This window comes from Lucilia cuprina, chromosome 4, assembly GCF_022045245.1.
Source record: "Lucilia cuprina isolate Lc7/37 chromosome 4, ASM2204524v1, whole genome shotgun sequence".
In the NCBI taxonomy this organism is placed as follows: Eukaryota; Metazoa; Arthropoda; class Insecta; order Diptera; family Calliphoridae; genus Lucilia; species Lucilia cuprina.
Genome location: NC_060952.1, coordinates 44098528 through 44118530, shown reverse-complemented (window position 1 = coordinate 44118530; position 20003 = coordinate 44098528). Strand labels below are relative to the sequence as shown.

At 29.1% G+C, this 20003-nt stretch overlaps 1 protein-coding gene across 19 annotated transcripts in view; it reads left to right on the top strand.

Annotated features, from left to right (window-relative positions):
* Nucleotides 1–20003, top strand: part of LOC111674587 (protein lap4) — a 241099-nt gene that overhangs the window by 172765 nt on the left and 48331 nt on the right. For 17 of the 19 annotated variants that reach the window (XM_046949910.1, XM_046949911.1, XM_046949912.1 and 14 more), the window contains 3 exons: nt 7793–9457; nt 9707–10060; nt 19826–19955. In XM_046949910.1, the coding sequence (XP_046805866.1) occupies nt 7793–9457; nt 9707–10060; nt 19826–19955 (2149 nt within the window). The remainder of the gene's footprint in view (nt 1–7792; nt 9458–9706; nt 10061–19825; nt 19956–20003) is intronic. The other 2 variants (XM_046949901.1, XM_046949909.1) reach the window with 2 other exon arrangements.

The following is a 20003-nucleotide window of genomic DNA, read 5'->3' as shown; positions in this document are numbered from 1 at the left end:
GAACTCGTAAATAATCATATTGTTAAAAAACAACATTATACCACTTTCCCCTCCGCCACCACTACACCACCACACTTCACGTTTTTTCTTTATTCCCCTCGTCGAAAGTCATTAAAATCTCATCTAAATAAATGGGAATAGATTCTGTATGTTTTTTTAAATTTATTTGTATATTTTTTCATTGAAAGCTGCAAAAAAATTCTGTATAAAAATTTAAGTAATTTATGTTTTGTGCTTTCCATTTCCATTAGTTTATTTTAATGTGTTTCTTTTTTTGTTATTCTTTAGAATATTTTTGCATTTTAAAGTTTTATTGTTCTATATTATTTTCGGTAGTTTTATTTAGGATCTTTGTTATTTATATTCAGTTTTTATTGCAATTTTGAATTACACAAACGTTTAGTAACGTATGAAGTTCGATTAAAAGAAGCGCTCTGCCAATGTTAAATATTTTAGTCAAAAACATAATTTTCATAATTAAGAAAGTCTATTATAGAATTCGTATAAATATTGTTCAACTTGGTTAAAACTTTCGGAATTAGTCAAAGTTTTTAGTTGGTCTTAATAAAAAATGTTTATAAATTTTATTAAAATTGAAATATTGTACGGTACGCATATTCAAATTGCAAGAAGAAATACATTTTAATGAAATTTGGTATGAAATGTCTTAAATTAATTAAGTACCTAATCATTACAGAGTACTTTAAAGTTTAGTATAAAAAAGTTCAGTCCATAAGTTCTGTAAAGTTATTATTATTATTGATACATAACTTTATGTAAGTAATTTCTCAGAAAATTTTGTAAATTGTTAAAACATATATTCTATAGTCATAAATTCTGCCATGTTCCAAAAAGCATAAATAAGTCAAAAATCTATCACAGATCTATAGTGTTTTTTAAATAATATTATTTTTCTAATTTCATCAATTTAAATATTGAAAGATACTAAATATTGATTAAAGTAAATTTAAATAAGGAAAAGCCACCAATCGCTTGTCAAGTTTTTTTGTAATTAAAGATATTTTTAAAAGTAACTACCAGGAAAAAATGTGTTTGTTCCAAAACTAATTCTAGAACGCATAATTATAGTCCGTACTTGTTCTCATATGCGGTTAAGACCAATGATTCTAGTTTTGAAATTGTCACCTTCGGAACTGGTTTTGAGTGTTATGGAGTCAATACTCGTTTTAGGGAACGTTTCTGGAACCAGTTTTTTCAACAATGATTTTAATGGAAACTAGTTCTTGGAATGCTTTAGAGAACATATACACATTCTTTAGAACAGTTCTTTTCTCAGTGATTTTTGATACAAATTGTTCGAATTTGGAACAATTCAATTTTATATTTATAAATCTTAACTTTTGAATCAAGATTTTGATAATTTTGAAGTAACTTCTGAGTTACTTCAATTTTTTTTTTCATTTTTTTCTGTGTAAATTACAAAAGCTATATGCGGTATAAATAAATAAATAAATATAAATGAACATTTATGCATTTGAGTATGCGTTCCATTAAACTAGTGTATTACCAATGTACACAGAAATGATAAGCTTTCAATAACATACATTGTCAAAATTGCAACAATTCGTTGTCGAAATCTATAAACATCCATTCTCTAAATGTTAACAAACGCTGATTATATAAATTTCGGTACTTTTCTACTGGTTTTTCCCTCTGTGTATAACTAATGCCAAAACACTGGTTCCTTGTAAACTCCATAAAAGAAATTTAGAATCACAACAATGTTCCATAGAAGTAGTTCTAGAAGTGATGACAAAATCGATAGTTTCAAGTCTCTAAAGAAGTGCTTAAATACTGGTTTCTTGAAAACTCCTTAAAAGAAATTTAGAATCACAATAATGTTCCAAAGAACGGGTTCTAGATGTGATGGCAAAATCATAACTACTATGAATGCTTCTCAAGAATCTGAAGTGGTTCTGTTTACATTAGTTCTATAACTAATGTTTTTAGGACAAGATTTAAAATTTTTTCTTGGCTGTTATAATTAAAATTTAATCATATTACAAAATTTGTTGAGAAGAAATATTATCTGTAAAAGGAATAAATTTTCGTTTTAGCTATAGGGCTAAAATTAGGTTGTTTAGCGAGGGTTTGTATTCATCTGTCCATATTGTGTACAAAATCAAACGATATTGGGGCTATGTAAGATTCAGTATAGTTAAATATATCACTCAGTATCTATTCAAAGAAGTATTTGTTTGCACCTTTCTATAACAAGTAAAGAAGGGTACAATAAAGTATGTCCGAAAGACACAGAAATACGCTAAAACAAAAAAACTTAATTTTAGGTCGTAGAATCTAGTGGCATCCATCGTTTTGAAAAGTTGGATTAAAATTGGGAAATATTGCGTTTTAAAGTATGAACTTTTATGAGGTGATATTTTTTTAATGTTTAAATTTAAATAATCAGAAACAGTTTAAACTTTAAAATGCAATATATCCCGATTTTGACCCAACTTTTCAATACGGGGTAGTCACTAGATTCTACGACCGAAAATTAAGTTCACGTGTTTCGGCGTTTTTCTGTGTCTTTTTGAAAGTTGATATAATAATTTAATTGCAAATTAAATCATAAAACCAAAAACAAATCAAAATGAGCTCCATACTAAGCATGAATTTCAATAATTTAATTTAGAATTTTAATATACTTCTTAGAAATTCCTACATTTTAAAAATAGGTTGACATTTAAGTGTACATATGTATGTATGTAGTCAGTTTTCGCACGTCTAAAATGTGAACACTAAAAATGATATTTTTCGTTTGAAATTGAGAAAAAAGAGTGACATTTGTATAAAAAGGTTTTACATGTACAAAAGCCATTTAAAACTAATTTTAAATATTTTATTATCTAAGTAATTTTTATGTATGTGTGTTTTTTTTAAGAAAATAAAGTTAAACAAACAGAAAAATAAAACATCATACTTACTCCTGTATCATAAAGACAATTTTAAATAAGCATGAAAACAAAACAAAATATATATATACATATATAAAACTCCGCTTTCCCCTGCCATCAACTGGGGGAGGGAACTAAAAAATAAACAATTTTCTTTAATTCTATATGTCGTGTGTTCTGTTATAAAAAAAAACAATCAACTTTTTACTTTAATTTATTGTTATACATAACGTACTTAGTAAATTACAAAATTTTAAATAAAATTCTCTTTTAAAGAGTATTTGTTGGTGTTGAATTTCTAATATTTGTCGTAATCATTTTTCCTTTTGTTTTTCGTTTGTTATTGCATCCATTTATAAAATAGATTGATTTAATTTAATGAACTAAATGCGCATACAAATTATTAAAAAAAAATTATAAAAAAATTAATTAGAAACAACTAAAAAGCTTCATTAAAATGCTTTTTTTCTATTATTTCTTTCTCTCTCTATTCTTTCTATTTTTTTTATAAAAATTAAAACAAAAAAATTCTTAAAAATTTCATTGCAGACAAATGAAGAAAAGAAAATTGCTTAAATAAAGCGGAAGTTTAAAATTTAAAAACTCAAGAAACAAGACTGACAAAACAAAATTTAAAAAATAAAATAAAAATCAAATGATTTGGTTAAAATTAAAACAACCGAAATAAAAAAAATATTTGCATACTTTTAGGACACTACCAAAGAAACAATCTATTTAACATACAGTAGTAGTCCTTAGAAACTAAAGAAACATAATCAAATTCATTAAATATCAAGCGGGAATAACATGACTACAAACAAATTGAAAAGAAGGGAAAAAGAAATATAAATATATTATTTGCTATAAAATAAAAAAAATTGTAAACCTAACATGATAGAATTCTAAGAAAAAAAAATTATATTTATGTATTGTATGTGTACGTACGTATATGACGGAAAGAAATATAAACATTTATAAATTAATGTAATTGTCAATTAGACCGACCCACTTTGTTAGCAAAATTCTGTCTCTGTTATCCCTCTCAAAGTTTACTTAGTTTTTTAATTTCAAAAATATTATGAGGTTGGACTAAACTTTTTTTTAAATGGTCAAGCTTACTAATAAGACTTGAAATAATAATAATATAAAAAATTGGTTTAATCAAGCCGAATAAAATTGTGAATTTCGAATGTTTGACATTACAATTTATATTTTGAAAAGGGTTAATCACGCAGCAATTTTTGTGAGGCGGTCTAATGACTATAAGAAGAGCATAACCACCATATAGATGAAGATTAACAATAAAAATAATATAAAAATTATAATATATTAATAGCGGGTTTTGAGTTGCAAATCAAAAGCCAATTAACAATCACATCCAAATTAATCCAAAAAAACCGAATCGTTCAATTCAAATTTGGCCCCTAAAATATATACAAATATTGTATCAGCTGTTTATACATTTTCATTTGCTCAAGTTTAAACCACCTTCATTGGGCGGCTAAACCAGCAAAAAAAAAATAAATAACTAACTGAGTACCAAAAAATTAAATTTCGAGAATTAATTTTAATTTTATTGCTAATCGATTGGCTGGATTTTAGACTAAATAATGTAAGTCTATTTGTTCGTCCGTCTGCAGGTCGCACTTTTTAAGATAATTTGATGAAATTTGGAACATACAACCCTTTTGAAAATGGTTGAAATAGCCACCATACAACTTAGTTTTGTATAAGTGTATATGTTACTGCGGATTATCATCGTATTTGTCGTAGAAAATTATTAATTCACTTATAAACACAAAGATCACGACAAAATTCTGCTTAAATAAGGTTAATGTTACCAATTCTGCTTAAATAATGTTAATGTTACCAATAAGTACAAATTAAGTGAGTTTCCCCGTGAACCACTTTTTGAGCAATACTTCTCAAACGACGCATTTTAATGTCCATTTTTTGTGTACAAAGGTCCTCAGTTGCCTACAAACCATCTCTATATATTAAAAAGTTCTGTGCAATCTTTTCGAGATAGATCTCAAAAATGCCGTAATTTTACGCTTATCGCGGGAAAAATAATTACAGTTTTTGGCATATAAATTTCAGAAATCTACAAAAATAAAAAATAACATAAGACATTTTATTTTTTAAAAGGAGATATTTTATATTTTATTTATAATTTATACTCAGGTCAGAATACTGCTCCCGTATAATCTCAGATTTAAAAAATATTTTTTTTGTGCCAAAACTATTTTAAAATTTTTTTTAATTAAAAATAATATATGTAGGGTATCATATTGTAGGCCATGCCCGACAATAAATTCTTTCTTTTTGTTAATATTTTTGCTATGAACATTTTATATACTTAGTTCTATTATATCTTCTCTATTAAGGTGGTTATTATATTTTTAATAATTGTACAATAATATTTCTAAAGCAGTTTTCATGGTATATTATATCCAAAGTTTTTTCTTTCAAATTTTTAATAAATATTTTTTCCGTGCAAGATAGTTAATGAGAGTTTATAATTTTTAGTTGGTAAATATTGACAAAAAAAATTGTTTTTTTTTTCTTTAAAATTAAGTTAAAATTTTATTAAATGTTGTTATAAGTTTCTAAGAACTAAAAAACAATTGTAACATTATGGGTCCCTTTAAAAAACATCAATACTACAACTTAATACTTCGTAATATAAAATAGTTAAAACTTAAAAAAATAATAATAAAAACAAAATGATGTTTTTATTCTTAAAGGTTTCCAAATTTCTACAACATACAATGTATAGTTAATTAAAATTTAAACAAATAGTTAATAAACCATAAAATATTTAACAAAATTAAAAACACTATAACAAACACATTTTTGAACACCACTACTGCTTTAAAAAAAATCAAGTCCTATCAAACACAAATTAACAAAAAAGTAAAACAAAACTATATCAAAAGGTCCAATACTTTTAAATATTTAAACAAAAAATTTTATAAAAAAATTTAAATCTAAAATTGTTGTTATTGCCAAATATTTGAGAAAAAATATAAATGTCTTGTATTGTTATCTTTAGGTTAAACTTGAACAATTAAAAATAATGTAAAATAATTTTATATATCAATTAATACATATTGATTAAAAACTGAATATTAAAAAAAATTTCACACATTTATACATAATAACATATGTTGTGCGGCTATTTTAATTTCTCACACAAAATGAATAATACATATTCGAATTTAAACTTTTCCCAACAGAATTTAAATTTAATTAATTGCAAAATACAAAAAAAAAAAAAAAAATAAATTAAATATATAAATGAAATTGTTTTAAATGTTATTTAACTCTATGTATGTATATTTTATGTAATTGAGAGATGAGTTAAAAAAATAAAAAAACTTTAAAATGGATTTAATAAAAACATTCTTAAAGATTTTATATGTACAAAAATTACTCAAAAAAACTTTGTATTTAATTGAATAGGTGAAATATATTTATTTAAATGTCACTCTTCTTTCATTTTGTGGTTCTGAATTTTCTTAAAGTTTGAGACTAAGTATTAAAGATATGTAACTAACTAGGTTTGTCTTTGTTATAATAAAATATATGTTGGAATTTACAAAAATATGTTTTCTAAATAAAGGGTTATATGGACCCCTTTGGGGGGTCTGGTTAGGGGAACTTAAATACCTTATAAAAAATTTGTATTATGTTAAACATGGTTTTAAACTCTGTTATTATATGAAAAACCACAATAATCCTTTTTGTTATGTCATAGCTACCGTTGTGAAAAGAATACGTAAATTATAATAGACTAATTTTCAAAAAGTAAAAGTTACAATTTATCCTTCATTACATCTGAAATTAATTTCCTGTCAGACTTGTTAAATTATTTAAATTGTTAAAATTGCTTTCCACATAACTTAACATATATTTTGAATAATTTTATATACATACCAAATTTCATTAAAATTACCATTGAACTTTATTTTGCAAACTTTGTCTAAAATCATTTGCTAAATAAACCAATTGATAAAACGACCGATTATATATAATTTTTTTATTTTAAATTTCAGATCTAAATAGTATTTTCAGTAATATATTTTATGAAATTAAAAACAATTTAGACATCATTAGTGTTATTCATCCTTTCTACTCAGTATTTTGGTTAGCTAACTAACAACGAAATTGTATAATTGTAACAGTAAATGTATTAGTGGCTTCTTATTGTTTGTATTTTCATATTAATTTGTTAAACATGTCCTTTTTGTTATTATTTATAAATATCGTTACTTTATTTAATACAATTAAAAAATTATTGGCGCCAGGGTACACATTATTTTAAGTCATCATTTTCGTTTTTGTCTTTAAATCATTAAGCCAGAGAAAAAACTAAGGTTTGACTTGGCCAATGTTTCGTTGTTATCGTTTTATTTGTTAAAATTTTTAGCGAAATTAAATGGCTTAATAAATCATCGTATTAATTGTAAGCTTCTTCTTCATTCATGATCCTACTATATTTTTCTTTCACCTTTAATATCACCACCACAGTTAAACAATCAAATAAGATATCAAATATATACGTATTACAAACGCCAGCTTAATATGAGCGTCAATCACTTCCTGTTCACGAACAAAACTTCCAGTTATCACATTGATCATTTACCATTAATTGTCTACAAAAACAGTAAATCAATGTCCTTTGTCTTTTTGATCAAATTACGTGTTTACACCCAACACTTTACATAATAAAATGTTAACCCTAAAACTGACACATTTCTACACCGTTTATTTTTTTACTTACACTTTCTTTTTAAACACAAAAAAAAATAACGAATTAACCTAAAACTCAAAAACTTTAAATGGATTCATAATAACAAAACATCACATAGATGGAACAAAGTGCTACGAAATCGAGAGACCCCCGATTTGAATACAAACAAATGATCGATAATCAGAGTATCGAAAAAGAAGAAGTTAAAGTTGAACCAGTGTACATAATTGATGATGACGACGACGATGATGATGACGATAACAATGATGAGGATGATAGTGATAGTGATGATGACGAAGATGAAGAGGGTGAACATGAAGTGCAATCCCCACAGGATACACTCACGGAACAAAACGAAACGGATTCTGACTATTTTGAAAAACCAAGACCTGCTGTAAGATATACTAGCGACTCAGAAAGCGATACCCAGAAACTTAAATTTCAAACAGCCTCAGGCCGTAGTACACCAGATATGTCATCGTCTGCTTATGGTGGTCATCATCGTAAATCAGTTAGTTTTGATTTGAGTGGAGACGAACGATCCAAATCAGATTATGAACGTTCCCGCACTCCCGAAGGTTATGCATCTCGCTATTACGATTCGGAACAAGAATATAACCCCTCTAAAGCACGAATGCCACGCAAAGGTATATTAAGATCTGCAAGTCCTTCATCCTCAAATAATTCCTCAATGGAAAAGAAAAGACCAGAAAAATTACCAACATTAGTGCCCACTGTAGCACGTATCAAGGAAATCGATTCGCCAACTTTGCAACATGCCACCACAAGATCGGCTTCACCTCATCGGGTGCCAATAAGTTCAAGTAGTGGCTATCGTAGTCCTCCACCTCCACCAATCGAAAGTATCAAGTTACCTACCGAAATCGAACGCGAAAACCCTTTCCGTGATGCATTTTTAGATAAAAATCGTACCGATGATGAGTACACAGAAATTGCCAAAGCAATTTCGAAGTCTCCGCGTTCTCCAAAAGATGGGAATTATTTCTTTGGTGGCAAATCTGGTTGGAAATCCAACGAAGATCTTTTGCAGTCGGAGAGAACAAGTGGTCGCAGTACACCCAGTACAGTTATAAGTCAACAATCAAAATCCACTGAAAACTTAACGAGTCGTCCTAAAAAGCCGCCACCAACTCTACCAAAACCCAAGGTGAAAAAAGCCGATTTAGTGAAAAATTTCGCATTAGAATCATTCCAAAATGCTGATGTAGGTCATGGTGATTTTGCAGTATTTGAACATGATCCCAATACTAATGAAATACATCAAGTATCTAGACCTAACACACCGGGTCCGTCCACTTCTCCGAGCCCTAAATTGCCCGTAAGGGTTAATATACCAAGAAGTCCTTCCAGACCAAAAGAAAGTCCACCACCGCCACCGATTAACTTCGCAACCATGCCAAAGTTTCCACCAAAAATGCAACCTTCCTTAATTCCCGCTTTACACGAAGAATCGCAATATATGGAAGTGTTACCACCATTACCATCAGTTCCACCGCTAATAGCTGCTCCTTCTATAGACGAAGTTCCACCATCTCAAAGACGACCCTCAGATTTTATTCACGAAAATTCTCCTGATAACATTTTAGTTTCCGAGGAAGAACATCGCACCATATTGTTGCAGGAAAATGAGCTGCGCAATCAATTACGACGAACGAGTAGTAAAACCCAAGTGCCAGAATTAGGAGTGCCTCCAGAGCTAGCACCTCCGGTTCCTGGTAGCCAGTACAGCAGTAGTAGCAGCAGTACGAGCTTTAAATATTTGGTAAATCCTATTATTGATAATACAGAAGATTTAGATTTACCCCTACCTCCAGCACCATCCTCACCCCCCACTTCAAGCAATACAATAACGCCTCCACTAAACCAAAGTCCCGATTTTCCTTCCCCCACTCCCTTGAATAAAGACACAACAGCAATAGTTAGTGACCTTAGTAGTTCCGCTTGTGACAGTGATTCCTCTAATAATTTAACTACTAACCAAACTTCTATGTCTTCCCATGCTGCGGATCAGCAACGTTTGGAACTATCAGCGCACAGAGTGCCAACAACAGCATCAACCATAACCCCACACCATGATCCTCTCTCGCCAACAAAAATCTTTCCCACAGCTCAAATTTTGCCGGTACAGTATGCCAGCCTACCGCAGCCACAACATCCAAGTGCTGCTCATGTCATACCGCCCGGTCAGCCCATATTTACTCTGGGTGGTGGTTATGTGTTGCTGCCACAAGCTGTTCTAACACAGGGAACCACCTCTTCCGGCCAAGTAATCATATCACAAGCACAACAGCAGCAACTGCAGTTGCAACATCATCAAATCCAGCAACAGACGCCACAGTTGCACATGCATCAGCAACGCATAGTGGTGAGTGAAGCCATTGAACAACTACCACAGCAACATCAAGAACAAACACCTATTGTTGAGCACGTAGACAAAACGAAAACTTCTTCAACTCCTCTAAACAATACCTCAGCTCCCACTTCCACTTCTTCTACTGCAGAATATACAAGTAAAGGTAGCGACATTAGGGAAGACCTCAACTCACTGCCACCTCCACCAACACCTACACCCTCTTATACTGGTTTAAAGTTTCCATCCATGTCGGGAATTGTAGCCCAAAATAGTACAAATAATTATCAAAACACTACCACCAATACATTGGGCCATTTTTCTTCCACTTCTTCCTTCTCTATTGACTCTTCCACATCTTCGTTGCAACATCAATTTAATTCCCAAGCTATGAATGCAGCCTCTTACTATGAGACTACTGAAGAAATTTATGCCACCATCGAAGAGGAAGCAATTTATAGTAATACATCATTCTTTGATTCACGCCGCAGTAGTGACACTTCTCTAAATTGTCGTTCATCTCTGTCACCGCCACCACCACCATTGCCACCAAAACGGCCTGTCAAACCAACAAAATTACGCAAAGCTCCACCACCTCCATTAGCAAGTGTTGGTGCTAGTAAAATGCGTTCTCAATCCCAACCTCAATTAAGCCTACTGGACAATCATAACAACAATAATAGAAACAACAGCATTAACAGGAGACAGGCAAATCACCAGTATACGCCTCCCACACCCACAGCAAGTGGTAAAGAGACCACTGTTTAAAATTTGTTGTCAATCCCAATATTGTAGGACTGTTCTTTTTTGTTTTGTTGTACATATGCTGTTGGTTTTGTTACAAAAACTAAATACAAATACATACATATGTATGAATGTTTACTTCGAAGCAAATAAGGAAGTTTGTCAGATGCTAGGTTGGATAGATGGTTGATTTCATCGAGTAGTGTTTAGATTTGTTTTAGGAAATTCCGTAATTAGTTTTTATTAAGCCACCCGGTTTAATGTGGTTATATTTGCGCCTTTAATTGTTAGAAATTTTAAAATATATTTTTTGGTTTTATTTTGCTGCTGTAAAAATAAAATCTTCTTGTCATTTGCCTTTCATTTCGGTTTAGATTGTCGTCGACGGTCTTTATGTTTCTCTGTTAGTTCGTTGTTCTACTAATTGCAGTGGGGCAAATTTAGAAAAGAGCATATTGTGCTAAATGTAGAACATTTTTATGTATAAATTCCAAGAAAACACTAAACACAAGCCAATAACTTTTAATATTGCTAAATTTCAATAAAAAAGGATAGAAACTTGTTAGTATAAATATTTATTTATATATGTAATATATTAATAAACAAATTTGGCGTTTAATGCTTATAATTGTGGTCATGGTTTAAATTTTTAATTAATAAAAAAAACTTTAGAAAATTTCAACAAACAATTTAAAATTTAACCTTTGAACTCCGCTATGAAGTTATTCGATATGAAGAATTTTGAACGATATACATACATTTTATTAAATATTCTAATTTTGATGTTTTTATGTTAATTTTCCTCACTGCTTTTGGTTAATACTTTAAATGATTTTTTTTTCATTTATTTTTAATAGCAACGAAGTGCTTCCATTATTTTCAATTTCTAGTAAGCAGTCAAATTTTTTTTCCTCCAGTCATTTCCACTACCTTTTTGACCCTTCCTACGGTCGGTTGACTTTTTTAAAATCCTATTGTTTTGTGATTTAGAAAAAATCTTGCGTTTAACTGCTGCTACTTCATCCTATTTAATGTAATCACATTTGTGGTGGCAGGGACTTAGGAGTGTTCAAATGTTGGTTTCAAACAATTGTATTTTTAGATTTTCTAGACAAAGTTTACTTAAAGCCATTGGCATAGTTTTTATATTCATTATTAAGCAGCACAGTCGTTGGTCGACTGTTGGTTGACTGGATGGCTTATAAGATTTTGGCTATGATGACCATAAAGATAATGATACCAACGAAGATGAAAACGATGATGATGTTGTTGTTATTAAAGCCAAAAATGGTGGCGTGTGTTTGGTTTTTGTTTTCCTGCTGTTTAAACTTTTTTCCTGTCATTCATTCAAATTGCTCCCTTATTAGGACTGACAAAGGTTTGAAAACAAACTTGGAAAAAATTAAAGAAATGGTAATAATGGCTTTGCATCGTAATTAATATGGAAATTTTTATTCAGTTGTCTTTATAAAAAAAAAATAGAAAACAAATAGAAATAAAAATTTAAGTGAAGGTCAATTTGATGTTATTAAGTAAGTTAAACATCTTTCTCTGTATAAAATTACAAAAAATATCTAAAAGTGTTTTCTATTTTCTTTATCCTGGTAATCCTGTTTAACAAATTTTGTGGTAAAATTAAACTTTATAAATATAGAATTATATATTTAGAATTATTGAAAGATATATTAAAAACAACAGAAGGAAAAATTATTTCAAATAAACATTTTGTTTCAACATAGTAGCAATAGCCTCGGCACTTATACGTACTAAATCTTCAGGCTAATAAAACCCATCCAGAAGTTATTTTCAAATATTTTTATAGATTAGAATCAATTAATATTTGAAAAGAACTCCTAATTGGTTATATTTTTCATAAAATCCAACTCAGTGGTAGACTAACTACATAACTATGTTGGCGCGAAGTTTAAATAAAATGTTGCCTTTAATAGTATTCCAACCTACATATACATATAAAGTAGAGTAGAAGTTTAAATTAGTTTAGTTATAGTAAATAAACATTATATTTGTTTTTGATTTTTATAACTTTTACACCAAAAATATACCAGTATATATTTTATTTTATATTACTTATTATATTTATTTTCTTTTTATTTTATATAACACGTTTTATTTTTGATTATTTTCTAAATCTTTCTTCTGTAGACAGTACAATTTTATTCCATATATTTTGCTAAATCCGATACAACAATAAAAACCTTATCAGCTTAGTTATAACTATTTTCTCTATATGTTTTATTTTATTGTGTTTTTTTTTACTAAAAAATAAATATGTTTTCTGTAAAAAATAAATAAAAATGTTAGTTTCAGTTCAATTTTATTATTGATTTATTTTCGTAATGCTTTTGTTCCACATGGAAAAACAAATTTTATCTGTTTATACTAAAAACTAAACAAAATCAAAAATATTTTTGTATATTTATTTTGTAGCAAATAAAAGGCGATTTATTTTAATTGATTTTTTTTAACAAAAAATTTAATATTAAAGTTTAAAAAAATGTTGTTTTCTTTTGTGTTGTCCTTTAAATCATAATTTGTGTCGAGTGTGCTAAGATGTTTCTTTTTAGGAATCCTTTGGATCTAAAAAAAACAAGATTAGTACTTTATGTATATTGTATTTGTAAATGATGTACATATGTGCACTATAATAACTAAAATTTGTGTACAATATTATTATTTTAAAATTTTAAAATATTCCAGGAAGTACTGAATTAGTTAGTATTGACATTGAAATTTTCATCTTCGAAGCAATGTAGTTGAAACTCTTTGTATGTAATGGTTACGTAACTAGTGATTTAATCAATGATATTTCTTAGAATTTTTTACCTATTTGTAGTAAGTTCTAGTTAAGATTCAAAATATGCAAAAATATTTTATTTAAAAAATTTCCTCATGAAATATGGTAGGGTTGTTTCGATATTTGCAATAATATGAAAATGTTATAGCCCTAATAGACATACATATTTTATACCTATCATCAAATATTGATCTTTGACCCACGAAAGCATGTATATTATGGTTCCTTATTACAAACTAAGACGATCGAGCTATGTCCGTCGGTCTGCCTGTTGAAAATACGATAGAGTTCAAAAGCAATGACCTAGAGAGCTGAAATTTTGCATAAGTATTTTCAGTTGATTCCATCGGAAAATCATTTGAACGTCCGTAACTATTGTCCAAAATACCAGTATAGCAATTAAATTCGACACAAACAGCTAAATCACTCTGTCAAACTTTATGAGGATCGGTCCATACTCCAATATAAGGTCCCTTGCAGAAAATGACTATAAATTTTTTAAAAATTCTAATATAGCAACGAAAAATCTCTTCGCTTAATTATATAAGAATCAGACCATGATTGACCCTACCCTCCATATAAGGCCCAACTCAGAAAATGACTTTAAATCTCATATATTGTTACAAAATTCCACTAAAATCCCTCTTTCAAATAATTTCATTTCAAAAAAAAATAGTTAAACTCTCATAACTTGCTTCAAAGAGCAAGTAAAGCAACAAAATCCGATAGAATAAGTTTTCAACGAAACTCTAAATACAAAAGTTTTATGAGAAGTTAAATCACTCCGCTTAATTTTATAAGAGTCAGACCTAAGTTAAACCTACCTTCCACTATATGAATAAAATTCGACATAAACGTTTTTAATAGGTAAAATCTTATAAAAATCGGTCTATAATAATTTAAAAAACCAAAAACATCTATTGCTATTAAATTCAACATGAACAAGTTTTCTACTTTTTTCTCAGAAAATGACCTTAACACAAATAATTGGCTTTAAAACTAAAGATTTCAATGCAATTCAGCAAGTAACAAGTTTTATTTAACCCACTATATACCCCCTTTGATAACATATTTATTTAACTTAGAAAAAAATAGTAAAATGAGGAAATAAATAACACAAGGATTCATTCATAAAGTGTAGGTCCACTTTCCATAATTTACTTAAAATGTCTTTCACATGATTTGATGGTAGGTATTAAAGACCTGCATAAGACATAAATAATGCGACAATGTGCGCCATCTTAAGTACATGAATTTTTTCAGCAAATTGTCGCATTATTTTTGACTTGTGCAGAATAAATGTACAAATATTCTTTTTTCGCGAGTTGTAATACTGAAAGCACTATAAAGTACAGTTATTAGAACCTTTGTAGTTTAGTCTGGTATTAGAGATTTTTTTAATGTAGAACAAATAAGATTTATAGAAGCAATCAGTTTTGTTTGTAATTAAAGAGGTAAGTTTTATTACTTAATACCTTTTATTTAAAAAACATATTGAGGGTACTATATGACATTTAAACTTTAAATTTAAACTTTTGGTCGAATTCAAATTTTAATGACAAATATCTAAAAAATTAGCATACCAAACGTGCGCTCCCATATTGTCAATTCAAGTTATTTACCTATATTATGTCTAAAATACAATATAATAGGACTAAACTAGATGCAAATTTTATTCCTAGTAGAAGATATCGGTTTTAAAATTTAAGTCGCTTGACATGAGATCCCCACACACACATTTCAATTTTATTTTAACATCGAATTTATTTTAAATTCCTAATGTTTGCCTAATTCGCAATCGGCGTCGTAGCGTTGTATTTTGTCGAAAATCGCATGGAGTGTATGTTCAGTGTATTTCAAATTGTACGAAAATTATCCAAGATACGGTCATGATAATATTCTAATAGGACGAACCATGACGCAAATATTATTCCAAGCGGAAGTTATCGGTTTTAACATTTGAGTAACTTGACAAGAAATTTGCCTAATTCATATGCGTATATTATAATCGGTGTCGTATGTATGTTGTCGAAAATCGCAGGGAATGTACGTTCACTGAATTTCAAATTGCATAAAAATTAGTGAACATACAATCAAGATAATAATTCTTTAAGGGTTTTTTGGTACTGAAAATCGTTAATATCAATCCATTACACCCTAGTAGAACCACTGAAATTCCATATGAGAAATCATAAATCTAAATTAGTTTTTAGCATCAGAAGTCATATGGTCACATTTAAGTCAAAACGACACATTTGTCCATTAGAAAGTAGAAATGAAATTCATTTTACATAAACTAGTTTTCTGAGAACTAAAAGCGCACTAAAAATATCATGAAGATATCTAAATATAACACCTCTTTTAAAACAACGCACAAAAATTACGTTATTAAGACAAAATTCAATAATAACCACTGCTTAAAATTCTGTCCCAGAAAAGTACATCTTCCAAAAGATTTCAATATTAATATTGATATATGAAATCAGATCAGAATAACTTTCTTAATTATATTACAAACGATTTTCATTATGATCGGTTTAGAATTGACCAAGCTCTTCTTTCTGAAAGTTAAGCTAATCAACGTGATTAAGTTTAATATAAGAATGCAAGCATCACTTTACATTATTATTAAATATTGCTGCTCAAACATTTCTTTGTGTCTACATTTTTTATTAACCTACTGAAAAAGACAGTTAATATTACTACTGAGACTTCCTAAACTCAATTATTATTCACTTGATATTCCCGTTCCATAAAACTCGTAATGACAGCGCAAACACCTGCAACATACTATCCGTTTCTATTAACCATTCAACACAATATTTTAAAACATTTCAACCACGAAGTATTTACAATCAGATAAGATAATTTCAGAAATAATTGTAGCTGATAAAAAAAAATAACACATACACGCATAAGTGTATTTGCTTTAAAACTTTTTATTGATTGGGCTAACAAAAATGTAGGTCATCATCATAAAAAACAAAAATTTTCCAACTTAATGTTTGAAGCGACATCTACGTTTGACATCTGAGTAGAGTGTGTACACTGAAAAAAATCTAAATTAATTTCAGACAATTAAATTTGCTAAAAAAAAATTTTATGGTAATTAATTTAAATTAATTTTACACAAAACACTCTAAATATTAGCAATTTCAACATTTTGTGTTTTCGAGAAATTAAGGACACTTGCCTTAATTTAAGATAATTTATGTAAGTTTTACTCTTGCACATGGTTGAGATCAAGTGTATTTCACTTTCCTTATTGGTTTAGTTTGTGTAGAATTGCAAAATTTATGAATGAAACAAAACAACTGCACAGACTATTAATCATTTCTTGCTGCCTGTTGCTGCTGTATGTTGGTGGAATGGTTGGATGTATAATTGTTGTCGTACATGTTGCATTTTGTATATTTTTCAGTTCTGGCTTTTTCGGAATAAATACGAAACCTAACATGAATCATGAACAGAAAAGAAATGAAAATGTTACTGTTTTTCTTTGATAAATGATCGTTTAGTTAAAACGAGACATTTTAGTTTACACCATTTCCATAAACAGAAATTCAAATAACAAGTGATTCGCTAATGCAGCAGTTAGTTAAAGTGAATTTTTCAATCAATTTCCCATAAATGGGATAAGATAAGAGATCGAAATATATACACTTAATTAATCTTTATATTAGAATATGATTTTCAATTAATTTTAGTAATGGTGTAATATCCTGTGTTCACATGCTTAGTTAAACTTTGTTCTCATAGTGTTTTATGTACAAAAATTTATTATACTCTTTGAAACCTTAAGGTATATTTGCTGATGCAGAAAAAAGGGTGCGGATGTATATTTCTTTGCAACCATAAATAATAATTTGTGCTGTTGCGTGAAAATACTGTCTACTGAAATATAGAACTTCATTAACCTTAAGAAATAGAAATGTCCCCATAAGAACATGATATGAATTACCTCAAAGACATTGATAAGAAAATAATTATTTAAAAAGTATTTATTATAAACTTTATTTTTAAGTCTCCATGAACACCATCCATCTTTGCAAATATTTTTTACCCTTTACCTCAATGCGAAGCTTTTATATATGAGCTTGTCGTTTCGTTTGTAATTACTGCAATCTTATTTTCCGACCCTATAAACTATAAATGTATATACATATGTTCCGAATTCTTAAAGATTGCAAGGTCGATTTAGCGTTGACCGACAGCGCTGAAAACTTGTGTCTGGCCTACTATCCAATGCTACGTATAAATGATGTTTGCCCAGTCTAAATATCCAAAAATATTAAAAATTTTTTCACAAAGAAATCTTTGAATTATATCTAAGGTTATTTAAAGAAAAAATTTAAAGGTTTGTTAAGTTTTTTCCGTCCTTATTCGGTACCATCAGGGATGGCAAAATTGGTAGAATGGTACTTTTTTTGATACTATTTGATGTGCAAAAGTACCGTGATACTCCCGAGTCTTATTTGATACTTTCAGGGCTACAATTTCAATATCAGGTAGTAAATCTGTCCGTTATAATAATTTTTTTGTATGGGAACTCTTAATAAATCGTTTTGAAATAATAAGAGAATTAGAATATAGGGATAAAAGTTTCTTTAAAATTTGAAATACTTTTTAAATTTTTTTGGCCCTTATTCTCGAAAATGCATCAAATAAAATTCCTACAACTTTTATTTTATTTATAGCTACTAAAGTACTCTATAACTTTAGTAGCTGTTTCTCTTCAATATTATCAGACAAAATGTTAAAATAGTTAAAACCTTCAGACTATGTTAAACGCTTCTATAAGATTATTCGCTGAGTTCGAATGCTACATCATATTTTCTCCATCACATCTGGAATCTGAGATATTATGTCCTGAGTTTTAAGAAATCGCAATTTTTGCCCCATTTTGAGACTTATAACTTTATAACATCATATGGGTACCAGCCCACTCGGGAGTAGTCGGTAACGAAAGAGCGAATGTAATAGCTTTAAAGGGAAGAGAGCTCAAGGCAGTTTAACTGACGAACGCAAAACCATTCGACACAACAAAAGCTGAACTAAAAATATGGGTGAGAGAATCCCATAAGACCTCTTGGAATAATGAAATAATGAAAATCCTATGGGGGACCCTGATGGGAGCAAGACGAAAAATCTCCTCAAAATGGGCAAGTCTGAAGTTAGTATGATAGTACGTATTCTGAGTGGACGTGCGGATTCAGACGTATGTAGAGCATTTGTAGAGAACAGTGAAACTCTGGAGCACTTTCTTTGCCACTGCCAGGCATTCGTCGAAGTTAGATCCAAGTATCTTGGAAGTGATGTTATTCCGGAAATAACATTCCTGACTAACACTGATTTGATGTAGTACACATCCTCCTATCAATTTAACCTAACCTAAGTACTTTGAGATCCAATAAAGTACCCTCTGAAATATTTTTTGATACTGAAACAAAATCTCTTTTTCCATCCCTGGGTACCATTCTCCATTTTAACAAATATATATGTATAACCGTTTTAATAAGAGTTACCTGTCATCTAATAACTCTCTTATAAAAGGCTAATGCAAATGCAATTTCAATAATCTGTTTAACAGATTGCAGTTATTTAATATTTGTGTATAATTAATTTATAAATTTTCTAAAACTTTAAACCGGTGGTGGTTATACAAATCCCTTACAAATTTTCATATTGTAAAAAGAAACAGAAAATAACAATGTTTTCAATTGTATGTGGTTGGTATGTTCTTTTCTTTCATTTAATTCGTGTTTGTAGTTGCTCTTGTTTTTATTTCTGGTCACATTTTTTTGGTACCATAGCCAACATCTACAATAAAAAGTTGGCTGTAACCACAGATAATGCTGCAGCATGTGTTTAAGAGAGGAATTGAAACACGTGTCCATTTTCGAATGCTGTATCTGCCTTGGTCAGCTTCGGTTTCTCAAAGTGTTTCCTTTATTCCACAGTAAGATTTTAAAGGGATTTTGTAAAATACATTTTGGTATAATAAACAATTACATACTTACACGGATTGTTGGTCGGTAGGAAAGATTTTTTTAAATAACCAGAGGATTTAACATAATCATAAGATTTAGTTTTTCGTTTTCGTTATGTTATTTTATTTAACAATTTATTTACAACAATATTGATATAAATATTTTTTGTTTTTCCTAAGATAATAACAGGAAGTATTTATTTTAACTTATAAACAACCCCAACTATTTCAGATATCACCTGCTGAGGCAACAAAGACATCATCATCCACAACAACAACAAAAGTGCCTAAATCGGTATCCGATAAAAAACGTTTCTTTGAATCTGCCATGGAGGACCAACACAAGCCCACACAAAAAACAGGTAATTATATTTTAATTATTATTTTTGTTTTCTTTTAATTGAAATTTT